At 39.5% G+C, this 16,596-nt stretch overlaps 1 protein-coding gene across 2 annotated transcripts in view; it reads right to left on the bottom strand.

Annotated features, from left to right (window-relative positions):
• FBXL5 (F-box and leucine rich repeat protein 5) overlaps nt 1–1,982 on the bottom strand; it is a 51,903-nt gene extending 49,921 nt beyond the window's left edge. Inside the window, exon 1 of one of the 2 annotated variants that reach the window (XM_074229757.1) lies at nt 1,790–1,982. In XM_074229757.1, the coding sequence (XP_074085858.1) occupies nt 1,790–1,873 (84 nt within the window). In that variant the 5' untranslated portion in view covers nt 1,874–1,982. The remainder of the gene's footprint in view (nt 1–1,789) is intronic. The other variant, XM_074229758.1, reaches the window with a different exon arrangement.
• Nucleotides 1,983–16,596: the final 14,614 nt, after the last annotated feature.

Raw genomic sequence — 16,596 nt, 5'->3', positions numbered from 1 at the left:
TTTTTTTCCCTCATGTATTACCACAATCATGTTGAGGTAGTGGATGGTAAAATGTTTCACATTTGTTTTTTTAAAAAGTTACTCTAAACAACCAATTATTCTGTTCTATAATGTCCAGTTTTATCTATTGTTGAGGTCACATGCTTTTTTCCTCTCAGTTTTTTCCTATCTTTGACCATTTCATAACACTGTTGAATTTAGAGCTGGAAGTGACTTTCGAGGTCATCTAACTCAACCATTTTATTAATGAAGAAACTGAAGCCCTTAGAGTTTAAGTGACTAACCTAAAATCCCACAGCTAGTAAGCACAAGGAGATTCACACCTAGACCCTCCACTGTTAGGCCACTCTTCATTTACACTAGGTAAGGCTAGGCGTAGTTCCTTGGTATTGCATCAGTACTAAACTATTTGGGCATTACCAATAAAGAACTTGATACAACAGTTAAAAACCTTTCCATCGGGGCGGCTAGGTGGCGCAGTGGATAGAGCATTGGCCTTGGAGTCAGGAGTACCTGAGTTCGAATCTAGCCTCAGACACTTAATAATTACCTAGCCCTGTGGCCTTGGGCAAGCCACTTAACCCCCTTGCCTTGCAAAAACTAAAACAAACAAAAAAACAAAAAAAACCCTTTCCATCCATCAAATGAGATTTTTAATGAATAATTGTAATGTCCTCCAGGTAAACTTTATGATTACTGGCTATCCACAAACACAAAGTTTATTACCTCTTCTGTTTTTAGGTTTACGTAGACTCTAATATGTGAAATTTTAAATGCTATGAATTGGTGCCTAATGTGCAAGTCCTCCAGATTGTTATTTAAAATAATCCACAGGGGTGGCTAGATCCTGCAGTGCATAAAGCACCGGCCCTGGGGTCAGGAGAACCTGAGTTCAAGTGTGGCCTCAGACATTTAATAATTACCTAGCTGTGTGGCCTTGGGCAAGCCACTTAACCCCATCTGCCTGGCAAAAAAAAAAAAACACCCAAACCTAAAAAAATCCCTAAAATAATCGATGCTTAGCATTACCCATATATAATGAAATCAAATACACATGAATTAAATAGCTAAATTCTTTTTAATGTATTTATTTTTAGGCAGCAAGTAGCAGAAAAGGATCCTGGCTGACTTCAAAACAGTGACTCTGAATCCTGTACTAAAATGAGACAGGGTCACTCTCAAAGTAAGGAAATCTTGGTACAGAAATTCTAAAATTTTAAAAAAAAGAATTTCAGGGCTGGTCATCCTGCACATGAGGAAAAGTAAGGCCCGGGGTGATCAAGAAACTTGCCTGAAGTCGCCCAAGCCAGGGGGGGAACACAGCCCCCTCCCAGCGGGGGCAGGGGCTCCGGGAGGCGGATGGGGCGCGTGCGGACACCGCTCCCGGTCAGAGGCTGGACGGACGGAGGCTCTGGACCTCCATGTCAACAAATACACCCGTGGAAGGGAGTGGGCCACGCGAGTCCACACACGGGGGAGGGAGGTGAACAACATGAGCGAAATGGGGGAAATAACGAGTGCGATGGCCAGAGGCGGGGAGAGGGGCTGGGGGAGGGGTCAGGGAGGAGCGGTGGGGGCCGGGGCGGCCCCGATGGGGAAGGGGCTGCTGGGGGAGGGGCGGGGCGGGATGCGCAGGGCCGGGGCCCCGGCCGGAGGCGCTGACAGGCGCGCTGCGCAGCCGGGGCTCGTCCCGGGCCGCGGCCGCCGCGCAGGCCGCCCAGGAGGGGCCGCCGCCGCCCGGGCCGCCCCCCGCCCGCCTGCGGCCCGGGGGGCGCCCCCTCGCCGCTACCTTGTCGCAGTAGAGCCCCACCAGCTGCTTCATCCGCCAGTGCGGCGCGGTGAACACGTCCACCTCTTCGGGGAAGGGAGCCATCTCCTCCGCCGCCTCCAGCCCGGCCGCCGCCGCCGCCGCCTCTCCATAGACTCCCTCACGGCCGGGCAGAGGCGGCCGCGCGCCGACCGCCCCTCCCCTGCGCGCGCATGCGCCGGCGCCGTTCCGTCAGGCGCGTCCTCCGAGGCCCCGCGGCCCCTCCCTCCGCGGCCCGTGGGCTCGCGGGCCGCCACCATGCGGCCGGGGGGTGGGGCCGGGGGGAGGGGAAAAGAAAAAAAAGCGCCCGGCCACGTGACGGGGCTCCCGCCGCGCATTCTTCAGGCTTCTTTCCCACTACTCGCACCCGCTCTTTTCCCCTAGGAAAAAAAAAAGAAAAAAAAACCATTTTGTTTTCTGTTGGCGCTCTTCAAAATGATACTTTCCGGCAATTTTTTTTTTAAACGCGCTGGGGATGCCGGTCGCGGTTCTTAATCTCCCCCCCCCTCCCGCGCCGCGTTGGGGTTTTTTGTTTTTGATTCCTGTTGGCCGTCCGCGGCTTCCGGCGCCAACCAGGACGCGAGCCGCGATTGTAACGGTGTTGCGGTTAGGTGACAGCGTTCCACCAGGAAGCTGCCGCCCCGGCTGCCCCGGGCCAAAGGGATCCCGCTGGCCTGATCGCCGCCTGATAAGAGGCGGGCTGGCCCCGGGGCCTGCCCGGGCCCCGGCGCCCGCCTCCGCCCAAAGCGGCTCCTCCGCCCGACCCCGAAACTTCCCGGGGCTCGGGTCCTTCCCCTCTACCCCGGACAGAGCACAAGGGACGAGATGGCCTCATCCGGACCTAAAGCTCTTGCTGCCGATTGTTTGAATTCTTTCTCCTCTTCATGATCAGGCCCAGACTTCTTGCTGTTTTGATACTTTGTAACCGACCTTTTGCTAGTAGGAAAACTTAGGGATAGGGAAAGAGACATTTCAGGTAGGAGACACAAAAGAGGTCCATCAGGCCCAGGAAGGTAAGAATGGAGGCCTCCTCCTTCTCCCTTTAAAGGAAACCGGTTGGAAGTGGCCCAGCCAGGGTTGCTACATTGTGTCTTTGTTGTGGTTTGTATCCACTACTACCAGCGGGGCCTGTTACTGATTGGCAGTAGCCCTAAATCTTGCCAAACACTTTGACCGAATGACTGACTCCTTACAGGATGAAGTAAGGAAACTTGAGGGGAAAGAAAGATAAGCTTAAATTGTCCTAGAACACTGGTAAAAAGGTAGTGAACCAGGGCAGAGGGAGTGTACTTCCTGAAGTCAGGAACACTCCAGCATCAGACCCTGTGTGCGTGACCTTGAGCAAGACACTTGATCCCATTCCTTCATCAAAAAAGAAAAAGAAAAATGCGAGGGGCAGCTAGGTGGCACAGTGGATAGAGCACCGGGCCTGGAGTCAGGAGTACCTGAGTTCAAATTCGACCTTAGCCACTTAATAATTACCTAGCTATGTGGCTTTGGGCAAGTCACTTAACCCCATTGCCTTGCAAAAAAAACCCTAAAAAAATAATTTACAAAATACAATTGAATGTAATTGGAAAACAAACAAAATACTTATATAATTGAAAAAAAAACCTTGAACTAAGAGAATTCTAAGTCTAGATTGAGACCAAACAGAAGTCATCATAAAGTCAATTAGAGGTTCTTTATATGACCTATAATAAATAGGACACCAAAGTATCAGACTAATACAGATAAACTTTTAATATGGGGTCCATTGGGTAGCCTAATGCACAAAACATAGCAACAAGCACAAAATATGCTCATCTGACTCAGATTGAGGACAGACACAAAGTCCTTGCTCTTTAGTGCCTATTGTTGCCTTATCTTGTTATCTGAATTTTGCTTTAGAAAGTGTCTTCATTTGCAATTCCTATTTCCAGGTAGAGGGCAACTAGATTACGTGTACCTTCTACTCTCACTTTTCTTTTATTGGGTACTTTCACTCTAATGTTCAAGGATAGGTCCATATGTCAAACAATGCAGTGTGGAAAAAGGAAAAAATAATAAATCTACCCTGAGAGATGCTTTGTGACATGACATTTGAGCCCAGCTGTCCTCTCAACTGGAATCTCGCTCCACTGTATCCCACCCGGGTTCTGAATATAAATTGAACTGAGTTTTCTTTAAGTTGCAGAACTGAAATACTAACACAAGATAAATTTCAATGCTTATCTTTTCCCTTTCAAAGCTGAATTTTAGTTAAATCAGTAAAACATTAACTCTTGCTCCACAAGCTAAGTATGACATTTTTATCACATGAGATAGCCAGAATTAAACAGCTGATGTAAACTGAACTTTACCCTTACAAAAGAGAAAAGAAGCCAAGGTCATGGATAAGACCCAGTTTATAAAGACCAGTGACTTCCTCTCTGGATGAGTTATCTCTGTTCCATGACCACATACTACACCTCTGACCCCAGTCAACCATATTACAAATATATTCTGTTGGTCACAAGGGAGCCATCCATACTCTGAATGGAAACCCTATAGATGATAGGTCAAAAGGGTCATCTTTGTTTACCAAGCATGGCATATCATACCAATAAATGCTTCCATAGTGATGTGAAAGAATAATGTGTTGGTACTTTGCTCATGACAGGCAGTTTAAAAATGATTATTGAACTGAGAGTGCCCTCTGTATCAGTATAATAACACAGAAAATACAAAAGAGCCTATATGGATCAGTGAGAACTTTGGATTTAAAGGAGGAGTACCTGTATCCAAATCCCAGCTCTTATTATCTTTGTAAAACTCTACTATTATTGTTGTGACCTTAAGCAAGTAACTTTCCCTTTCTGAGCATTAGTTTCTTCGACTGTAAAATGAAGAGTTTAGATTTAATAAAAAGGTCCTTCCCAGGCCTAGAACACATAATCTTCTATGAACTGAGTAATTCCTAATTTCACAAAATCACAGGGTGGCTAGGTGGCACAGTGGATAATGCACCAGCCTTGGAGTCAGGAGTACCTGGGTTCAAATCTGTTCTCAGACACTTAATAATTACCTAGCTGTGTGGCCTTGGGCAAGCCACTTAACCCCATTTGCCTTGCAAAAACCTAAAAAAAATAAATCACAGTTGGCAAAATGTCATTAATTTTTCAAACAGTCAAAATGTTCTTATTAAAACTTAAATTTAGTTATTTGTGAGTCTTTGTGTGAGTTCACAGTATTGCATCTATTTATCTACATTATGCAAAACTATGCTTTCCCGGTAGTTGGCTTACAAAATCAAAAAGTGTGTTGCAACAACAAAAAAAGACTGAAATGACTGACTCACTTAATACCAGAGTCAAACTAGTCAGTTGATAACTGCTACGAGATTTGTCAAGAACATTTTAAACTGAATATAAAATAGTTTTAGGAGCAAACAATATTAAGGGAAAATGTAATCAGTTTACTGAAATGAATTATCATAACTCTAGATTTCTAAAAGTAATTTTGAATATAACTTCTTTATTTTATGAAGCATATATATTCTTTTATTTCCTTTTTATATTTGATTTTTATATTTATTATTTGAATAAAACAATATATTACATATAATATACCTATAAGTTATATTTATAGTATATTTCTGTCATCCCTTTTTTATACTAAGCCATACTTTTTATTCATTTTCTGTAAAAAAAAATTTGAAATATACTATTCTGGATAAAGAGAAGTTGCTTCTGTAATAGGGAGCATATTGGCCATTTACTCACAATGTCTGAATTCTATGGAGACTATTTTTTTGTCTTTATATACCCAGCACTTGTCACATAATACCTTAATAAATGCCAATTGACTAAAACAAGAAAGTGATTGCTAACTGGGAGAAAATTCTAGGACTTTGGGATTTCATAAATCTTCTACATTGATGCAGGAATTGCACACAAAGGGCTTTGTTAAAGAAAAGAGTTAAGAGTAAGAGGTATGCAACTCACATCTCTCAGACTGGCCAATATGACCAGAAGAGACTGATCAATGGTGGAAAGGATGTGGGAAATCTGGGACACTAATACATTGTTGGTGGATCTGTGAACTCATTCAACCTTTCTACAGAGCAATTTGGAATTATGACAAAAGAGCAATAAAAATGTACATTCCCTTTGATCCAGCAATACCACTACTGGTCTATATACTGAAGAGATCATGAAAAAGGGTAAAAACATCACTTGTACAACAATATTCAGAGCAGCCCTGTTTGTGGTGGCAAAAAATTGGAAATTAAGTGAATGTCCATCAAATGGGAAATGGCTGAACAAAGTATGATATATGTATGTTATGGAACACTATTGTTCTAGTAGAAACCAGGAGGGATGGGAATTCAGAGAAGCCTGGTAGGATTTTCATAAATTGATGATGAGTTTGATGAGCAGAACCAGAAGAACATTGTACACCCTAACAGCAACATGGGTTGATGATCAGTCTTAATGGACTTGCTCATTTTGTCAGTGCAACAATCAGAGATGAGTTTAGGGTATCTGCAATGGAGAATATCATCTGTATCCAAAGAAAGAATTGTGGAATTTAAAGAAAGACCAAAGGCTATTACCTTTAATTTAAAAAAAAAAACGTATCTTATGGGGGCGATTAGGGGGCAGCTAGGTGGCTCAGTAGATAGAGCACCAGCCCTGGAGTCAGGAGTACCTGAGTTCAAATTCAGCCTCAGATAATAATTACTTGCTGTGTGGCCTTGGGAAAGCCACTTAACCCCATTTGCCTTTCAAAAAATAAAAAGGTATCTTATCATGTAATTTTGCTATCACTTATATTTTATTTTTTCCTTAAGGATATGATTTCTCTCCCAACACATTCAATTAAGATCAATGTATAGCATGGAAACAATGTAGACTATCTGGGGTGGGGGTGAGGCGAGGGAAGAAAGATAGGGTGGGAAATTTGTAAAATTCAAAAAACAATTAAAAGAAAAGAGAGGTATGATAATGGCAGCATTGCTTTCTTGCCATTCAAAGAAGGCATACTGAAAATGGCAGGGAGAAGAGAAAACTGATGCCATGGGAAGTACTGGTGTTGCAGCCCATACACAAACAGACTTAAATTCCAGAGAGGAGGTATTGGAGGTAAAATAAAGAGATCTAGCATCAAAGATGAAGCAGACCCCCAAATCCAAGAGGCAACAGTACATCTCAGTATGCTGACAGTCTGGTGAATTTCTTAATTTTTCTGAGGGTTGAATACTTTTCATTGATCCATAAGGCTATAAAAAATCATGCCATTTTAAGTACAAGGAAACGGTTAAAGGAATGAGAATACTTGTACTGTCCAATTTTCTCCTGTCTCATTATCTTGATACTCTACTCTGTATTTAATAATTTACTTTTAAGTTATGCCTCCTATTTGTTTAAATAAAGACTTTATAATGAAATGAGAACTCAAGTCCTATTTACAATACCCCCAAAATTCCACTGAATTGGAGATAACTAGGGGTCTTAGAGTTGAGATCTAAATTATTCTTTTTCCTTTTTTTTTTTTTTAAAGCAAAGAGACTTTATATTTTGTTCAGGTCCAAATTCTTCCCCTCCATATTGAGAAGGCAAGAAAGAAAATTATTGATTAGTTAATGTCATAGTCAATTCTTCATGATCCTATTTGGAATTTTCTTGGCTTTGTCTCCCTTCTCTGGCTCATTTTACAGATGAGGACCTGAGACAAACAGAATTATGTTACTTGCATAGGGTTACACAGTCAGTGTCTGAGGACAAATTTGAACTCAAGCCCTCCTGACTCCAGGATGGGTATTCTATTCACTAAAACTTGTCACAAATATACATAGTCATGCAAAATGCTTTTCTATGTTAGCCATGTTACCAAAAAAAAAAAAAAGCTTAAATTTGCATTCTGAATCTCCCAATCTAAAGGTATTTAATATTTTGGTGAGTCATTATGTTAATCAGTTATCAAGTCTATCATAGTTGGTTATCTTTATAATATTGTAGTTACTGTGAAAATTATTATAAAGGTTATTCTTCAGTTAATAATATAGCAGACTTTTAAACTTCATGCTTTTTTGTATTTGTATCATTTTTAAATCACTATTTCTATAACTGGGATGTAGGCTATGTTCAAAAAAGACTAGTTGGTATCTTTGGTGTGAGGGCTGCTTTCAATCTTTGATGTCCACCTGTGGATCCAAGAAGCTGTAGCATGCACAGTGCCCATACCCCAGTAAACCATTTAAACAGGCAGGCTAAACCAGGTTTAGGGTAACCAAGGGAGTCCCAAACTCATAAGTGAGTCATGAGGGGCTACCCTAAGCATGTGAAGTCTTCCACTGGTGGAATGGGCAGATGAGAATATTTGCTTCCAACAGTCATGAAGTCAGTTGAAGCAGGTGCCATAGAACACTTAAAGTCTGGTTAGATATGGAAGACACCAAGGTCATCCACTGCATCTAGAACCATAACTAGTTGCCTTGACTCTGTCTTGCCATGTTGGATCATGATGGCTTTGGAAGAGAGAGGCAGATAACTTTGTGCAGCTCTACCTCATTTTTGCATGCATCAAAAGATATTGCCTATACTTTACCACTCCTCAAAGTCCTATGGCAACAGGCAAATGATGAAGCAGCAGGTGTGGAAACACAACCCTGCACACAGGTGGCCCAGGCCTTAAGGTCATTTCCCCACTGAAAGCAGCAATGTGATTCATCAGCCCCCTAGGTGACTGAGCAGCCCTTGTAAGGATTGCACTGCTCACCTGCTCATGTGAGGAAGGGGCTAGAAAAGATGCCCTAAAAACTGTCTGCTAACCCAACCTCGGCTTGATTATTTTGGCAGGTGGGAATCCCACAGTGCAGTAGAGCTACAAAAAAAATCTACAAAACTTCTTCAAAGAAGATTTCCTTCACCATTGATGCATGAAACATGCACATACTCTTAGGCAACACAAGACCCAATAAACATGAAAAGACAAACAGCTCTTGTTGCAAGAGAACTCAGCAAGGATCATATCCAAATAGCAACCCTGAGTGAAACAAGGCTGGCAATTGAAGGCCAGCTTACTGAAGTTGGAGCTAGAGAGACATGTTTTTTCCGGAGTAGCCACAGAGAAGGGGAGCTATGTAAAGCTGGGATAGGTAATCTAGTCAATAAGCTTGAATGTTGACCAAAAGATATGAATAACGGTCTCATGACAATGAGATTGCCACTTGCAGGAAAATGTCATGCCACCATCTTCAATATCTATGCACCCATCATAACAAACCCTGATGAAGTCAAAGAAAAATTTTATGAAGATCTGAAGACTCTTATAATCAATGTACTCAAGAGGGCAAACATAATTCTGGGTGATTTTAATTGCTACAATAGGCTGAGACTACCAAATATGGCAGAGAGTCCTAGTGAGCAACAGCATTGGTTACCTAATACTGAAAACTTGAGCATAACTTGACCTCATCACAAACACTGTCTTCTACTTACCTAAATACAATAAAACTTCCTAGATGCACCCTTGTATCAAAATTGGTTATATGATAATAAGGAGAAGAGACAGACAAGATGTGAGAGTGACAAAGGCAATGTGTGGTACAGAGTACTATACTGATCATAGACTTATCCTCTCTAAGCTAAATAATTACATTCAACCAACTAGAAGAATTAGTGTCAAGGGATTAGAGTATCTCTCTGAGAATGAACAATTTGTTGCTAACCTGGAAGGAAAACTGAACCAACACACAGTTGTCAACAATGGAGCAGAAAAAGAGTGGGCAGTCTACAGAGATCTGGTGTACAGCACTGCATTTGCTCATCTGGGCCAGATATTCACAAACCTCAAGACTGGTTTGATGAAAATGATGGGGAAATACAGAAGCTGTTAAATGAAAAACAAGAACTCCACAGGATATGCCAGCAGGATAGTTCATCCATTTCTAAGAAAGCAACATTTAATTCCATCAACAGTAAAGAATAAGTGAAGCTTAGAGAGATGCAGGACTTGGCTCAGTAAGAAGGCAGATGAAATTCAGTTTTATGCAGACAGTAACAAACCAAAATGTTTTTATGATGCCCTGAAGGCTATTTATGGGCCAAAGACCCAGGGTGTATCTCAACTACTCAGTGTTGATGGATTCACATTGATTAACGATAGGGACATGATCCTAGAGAGATGGGCTGAACACTTCCATGGTGTTTATAAGCAGATCATCATCAATCAATGAAGAACTCATTGACCATTTACCTCAAGTTGAAGTCTATCATTCCCTCATTGAAGTTCCAACTGAAGAAGAAGTTTTGAATTAGGCTCTTTTCAATCATTGGTATGATTTTTAACTTTTTTTCTGTTTATATATTGTACTATATTCATAATTCTGATTTTGGACTGACTTACAAATCTGATTGTAGGGGCAGTTAGGTGGCACAGTGGATAGAACACCAGCCCTGGAGTCAGGAGGACCTGAGTTCAAATCCAGCCTCAGACACTTAATAATTACCTAGCTGTGTGGCCTTCCACAAGTCACTTAAGTGCCTTGCAAAAACTAAAAAAACAAAACAAAACAAAAAAAAACCCAAATCTGATTGTAACTGATTTTTAACTTCTAAGGCAAAAATGCAACAAAAAATATGAATAGATTCTCCACAGCTTTTGCTAAATTTGGTCCTACAACTCCAAGAAAACAGAGATTCTCTACCAGTCAACACCAATATGGAACCATTGGTTACAGCAAATGGAGAAATTTTGAATACTGTGGATAAGTTCACTTACCTAAGCACTACATTTTCCTGGAATGATGCACACTTTGGCAGAGAGATAGCTCAGTGTTTGGGCAGCTCTGAAGCAAAGTGTGGGAGAGATGAGGTGTTAGACTCCCTACCAAACTACCAAAACCCAAAATCCATTGTGCTGACCTCATTGTTGTATACCTGTGAAACTTGGACAATACATCAGCACCATGCCAGGAAACTGAATCACTTCCATTTGAATTGTCTTGTAAATCACCTGGTAAAATAAGGTACCTAATACTAAGGTCCTTTCTCAAGCTAAAATGCCATGCATTTAAATTTTCCTGCAGGGAATGGCTCCCATGACTAGTCATATTGTTCAAATGCCAAGTGTATGCTTGCCTTAAAGACTATTTCATAGAGAATTCACACAGGGCAAGTACTGACGGGGAGGTCAGGCAAAGCAATATAAGGACATTCTCAAGGTCTCTCTCTGAAGAACTTTAGAATCAATTACATGGCATGTGAGACATTATTAGCAAAGGACCACACAGCATACCATTCCCACAATAAAGGAGATGTGCTCTAAGAATTAAGTAGAATTGCATTAGTTGAAAAGAAACATGAGGCATCTCATCTGTGAGTCACTGGAATGTATTGACTAGGGACGTAACACAATCAGATTTTGACTTTTGGAAAATCACTTTGGTAAGTAAATGGAGGATGGATTGGAGTAAGGAGAGATTTGAGGCAGGCAGATCCATTACAATTTATTATGCAATTTCCCAATAATTAAATATATAGGTTATCAGTATTTAATGATTTCAAAGGAAGCAGAAAGAATGATTTTGTTTAGTTAAGCCTTTCCCTTGTTCTTCTCCCCAACCATGCTCTATTTAGTAATATTTAGTAAATAGTCCTTGTAGCAAGTCCTTAAGATGACAGGCATTTCTAATATTATTAGTGATTTAAAGCAATTTTCATAAGGTTATTAATAGTTTGAAATTGTTCATTGAAGAATCATTTGTTCTTATTTTTCGGACCACTTATCCATTGGGGAAAGACCTTAATGTTACATATTCATGTTCCTTTCCCTTTCTTATCATTTTTATCTCATGGAAAAGTTCTTCCTTCCCCAGTCCTTCATCCCAGGACAACTTTCTATTTAGATTTATTATATTGTATCTCTATTATGTATTATTTATTTGTTTAAGAAGTCTGTAGAGGTGTAAGATCTGTCAAATTGTCAAAAGAGAAAATAAAAATGAAATATAATGAAATAAAATAAAAATTTTTTAAAAATCACTTGATTAACACTTATAATATTAAGTGTAACAATAAAACACTAACAATAACAGATGAAAATTAAAACTACTTGCACTCATCAAATTAGTAGAAATAATTAAAAGTGAGGATTCATAAACCTATTTAATGTCCTGGATCCTTTGAGCAATCTGGTGAAGTCTATGGATCCCTTCTTGGGATAATGTTACAAAATGCATGGGATTATAAAGGAAACCAATTATATTTTAATTACAATTATCACACTGTTCACAGATTACAAGTTAAGAACTACTGAGTGAAAGCAAAGTAAGGGTTTTGACAGTGGTGTTTGTTCATGTGAATTTCTGAGTCATATGACTAACAAGGTGGAGAACTAGGCATTTTCTCCCATCTTCTTCTTCTCAAACCTTTCCAAAATAGGAAAAATCCTACAGCCATAAAATGATCTAGTCTCCATGGACTAGAATAGTAAGAATCTAAAGAAGGTAAAAGCTAATAAATGCTAATAAATGAACTGGAGAGAAGGTCAAAATTCACAAACCCTTTATAAGAGCTCACCTAGCATCCTCTAGAACTACCCACTACCCATCATACTCCCATCAGTAAAGCTATTCAAGGGCAATGGAATTCAACTTCACATCCCAGTCTTTTCTCCTTCTTTGCAGTGCCAAGGACATACAAATTACAAAATGCAGAAATTTGCTCAAGCTGCTGTAGGCACCAGAGAATCTTCAGTACTTCAACAGACCTCTACCAGAGGGTTAAGGAATAGAAGGAATTGAGCAGGATAGGTGTCAATGGTTTTAATGGAGTTCAATTCTATATCTCACCCAACCCTTTTCACAATGTTAGGAGATCCAAATTTCAAACAACAATAATTTGCCAAGGCTATGATAGTAGCCATATTCTGTGCCACTGAAACAAATTGCCAAGTAACAGAGGAAACTAGGCAGGACTTATGTGTGGGAAGGGTTGTGTGGCAACCAGAGAAGCTTGAGGGAAAGAGTCCAATATCCATTTGGGTCAGAATTCTTTTGCCCCATAAGTCACTTAAGTCAGAGACCTAATCTAGTGAACTATGAATTGCTCAGTATGGGAGGAATCTGAGATGCCTTGAGATCCAGCCATTTAGAAAACTATCACCATGGGAAAAGGAATCTGGAAGTAATGGGGGGAAAATAAAGGGGGAAAGCCTGAAATTACCAAAGATCTCAAAAGAAAGAAAACACTAAGAACACAAACAGATAATGGGAAAATGTTAACAGAAAATGGAAATATGACTTCTGATCTAGTAAGAGAGTTCATGAATCTATGAATAGTGTAAATTTTTTTTTAAAATAATTCAGCACCTGATATGGCAGAGGACACTAGATTTTAGAAGAGGATAAAATCACAACACACTTCCTTAATGATTTTAAAAAGAAATAAAAATTGTGAGAGTAGAATTTATGAACTGTAAGTAGAAATGATTGGCAAAATAGAAAAACTCGAATCTACAGTGGCAAGTATCAACAAAGAAACAAAGGAGAAGATAACTTATTAGGAATGAAAATACATAGAAGTAAAACAAACAAACAAACAAACAAACAAATGTTATCAATGGCTTGTAATTACACTTAGTTCGGAGTGATTAAAATAACTTTTATTAATTAACTTCTTTGCAAAGAAGGACTATCTCTCCTAGTGAGAAAGGCAGTGAATTACAACAATATAAGTTTTATATACAATTTGAAAGGCAATTTGAGCCAATCATTGGTAGGGATTGCAATCTAATTAACACATTTACCCCTATATGTTTTCCCTTCCCTGGTCATTATATTAATGAGTACAGGGGAGTGGACAGTAATATGTATGAACTTCACTGAGCAGGTGCAAAGGACAAGGACACAAACCCTAAGTCGACCCTTGACTAGTTGAAGCTAGTTTTTGACCTCTCTAGGTAAGCAGGCTTAATATCAGTTGAGGAGACATCACTCAGCTCAATGATTGGTAAGGATCATTTCTTTTGACTTACACTCACATACCTGCACATAGGCTCCAACAGTCACCAGCAGGTCCCAGGCTTTTTAATGTAAATTAGCAATCCCCCTTTATATTTTGTGGAGGCCAAACATCCCATGTTCCTTATAGAAAGAAAAACAAAAAGAAAGAAAGAAAGAAGGGAGGAAGGAAGGAAGGAAGGAAGGAAGGAAGGAAGGAAGGAAGGAAGGAAGGAAGGAAGGAAAAAGGAAGAAAATACATAGAAGTAAAGGAAAATCTGAAAGAATAGAAGTAAAAAAAATAACATAAAAGAAAACTTATTCTTTATATAAGAGAAACATAATGATCTTGAAGACAGGGTGTATATAGATATAACTTAAGAAATATGCTTCCCAGAAGAGCACAAGTCAAAAATCCTGAACATCATAAGAAAAGAATTAATAACGAAAACTGCTCAGCACTTCTGAATACAGAAAACATATTGTCAATTAAATAATCCATAAATCTCTAGGAAAACAACAACACCTGGAAGCTGCAAACTCCAAGACACATAATGGTAAATTTAACTTTCCCCTGAGAAACAGCAAATTCTACCAATTATATGGGGAAAGTTCTTCAAATAGAAAGGGAGAAAAATATTATTTTTCTCCCTCCAGATAGCACAAGTGGTAGAATATGTTCAGAAGTCAATGAAGCTCATGATGTATATAGGCCAAGGTGACCTACACTACAAATCTGAGCCTAACCATAAATGAAAAAAAAAAGTATTTTTAATTGAAAATTGAAAACAGTCTTGGGGAGAAAACTAACTAAATCCCAAGAGATTATTTGCTTCTCAAACACCTCAGATAATAGAAATATAAGAATGTAAACAAATACAATAACCAAGGGTGAAAGCAGTAACATAATAACATTTAGAAACTTTTTCTAAATTTACGCAGGGAAACTATGGGTAAAGCAGAGGTCAAATAGAAGTGAAGATTGAGAAATAAACTTGAAATATGTTTCTTGAGGGACTAAATTATAAAATGGAAGGACTTGGGGTGTCTTGGTGGTGCAGTGGATAAGGCATTGGCCCTGGAGTCAGTAGTACCTGAGTTCAAATCTGACCTCAGACACTTGAGAAATATCAATAAATGTGTATGTTAACCAAATTCTATTTTGTTCTTTCTTAAGGTCAAACTTTAGAAGTTAACATTTGTCCCTTATTAGGACAAACTATGAAGGTTAATGTGTATTTAATTAAATTTTTATTTTTCAAGGTCAAAACTCATGGAAAATTCCTCCTCAGCATCTCCTGAGCTAATATGATTCTATAGTCTCATTGTCAAGCTCACAGACTATCTATACATTCTGCTTAGGCTGTTCAAACTAATGGGATAAATATATTTGTTGACCTTCCTAGTATTCCTGGTCTATAGAAAATCTTGTGTTATTTTATCTTCTCCTTTCTGATTAATCAAGAAGAAACATTTTTTTTCAAATGGCATAATCACCTTCTAATATAATTACACTTATGTGTGAAACCCTTTCAAGAGAATTTTCGTTCTAAACTTCAATTTTCCTGCTAGTTAAATCTTTATCATTTTATTTTCTATTTAAGAAGAACCCTGATTCTCACTTCTAAATAGAAGAATCAGTAAAATGAAGTGAAAAATAAGGTCAGTTCCTCAATCCTCACTTGCAGTTGACCAGTCGTATCAATTCTACATCTGCTATAAATGACTTATAATTATAAAAACTTAGTCCAGAGTGATTAAAATATCTTTTTATTAATTAATCAAACTTTTCTACAGAAGAGGACTGTTTTCCCTAGTGAGAAAGGCCTTGAATTGTGATGATGTCTAGTCTCCTTGCCAACAGAAGATTTAAGGTCATTGAAAAGGTGAAGGAATTTGCACGCTCTCTGGGAATGTAAAAACTGCTCAGGGTTTTATTCTGGCAAAATGTTACAAATATACATATTAAAACTCCTAGAAAAAGCTGTAACTACTTTAAGAATAGACTAGGTGAAGTTTGAGTGAAAGTGAGAGAGAGAGAGAGAGAGAGAGAGAGAGAGAGAGAGAGAGAGAGAGAGAGAAAGGAAGGCGGCCATGAGACTTGGCTTATTCTGGCCACGTGGCTTGGAGAGACCCATGATGTTCCATAAGGCCTAAGAAAGAGCATTAGAAAAACCCATCCTGCCAAAATTGAAGAAGAGGAAGAAGAGGAAAAAGAAAAAAAAATCACAGAAGTTATGGTACTTCCTGTTAAATACCCCTCTGTGGTAGGTTGAGCATAGGGTAGTGCTTGGGGAGTGATCCTTCACCTTGGGTCTGGTATCTTCCAATGGTTCTTCCTATCCCAAGGTGCTGGACCACCAAGTCCAACATATCATCCATGATCAAGGTGAGGTGAAGAGGAAAATGAGGGACAAGATACAAAACAACAGTGTCAAGGGGAGACAGGATACAATCAACAGGAGGTCAATTTACATCTCAGGAGCAAACAACCCTCCACAACCAACAAGATTACAACAGCATTAAAGCTACATCCACAATTCTCCCCTTCATTTCCATGTATCAGTCTTATATGCTGTTTGAAAGGCTTTCTCCCCCCCTTAGAACCAGCCATTGGTCTGAATCTTCAGGATTACAATCTAATCAATAGCCCACCCCACACCATTTTCTGATATGTTTTCCCCACCCTAGTCATTATACTGATGAGGACTGGGGAGTGAACAGTAATATGTATGAACTTCATTGAACAAGAACATTGCAGAGAACAAGGACCCTAGGTCAACTCTTGACTAGTTGGAGGCTAATTTTTGACCTTTCTCAGGGT

The sequence above is a fragment of the Macrotis lagotis genome, chromosome 3, assembly GCF_037893015.1.
Source record: "Macrotis lagotis isolate mMagLag1 chromosome 3, bilby.v1.9.chrom.fasta, whole genome shotgun sequence".
NCBI classification, from domain to species: Eukaryota; Metazoa; Chordata; class Mammalia; order Peramelemorphia; family Peramelidae; genus Macrotis; species Macrotis lagotis.
Note: the sequence above shows the minus strand (reverse complement) of the source record. Positions and strands in the feature narration are given on the sequence as shown.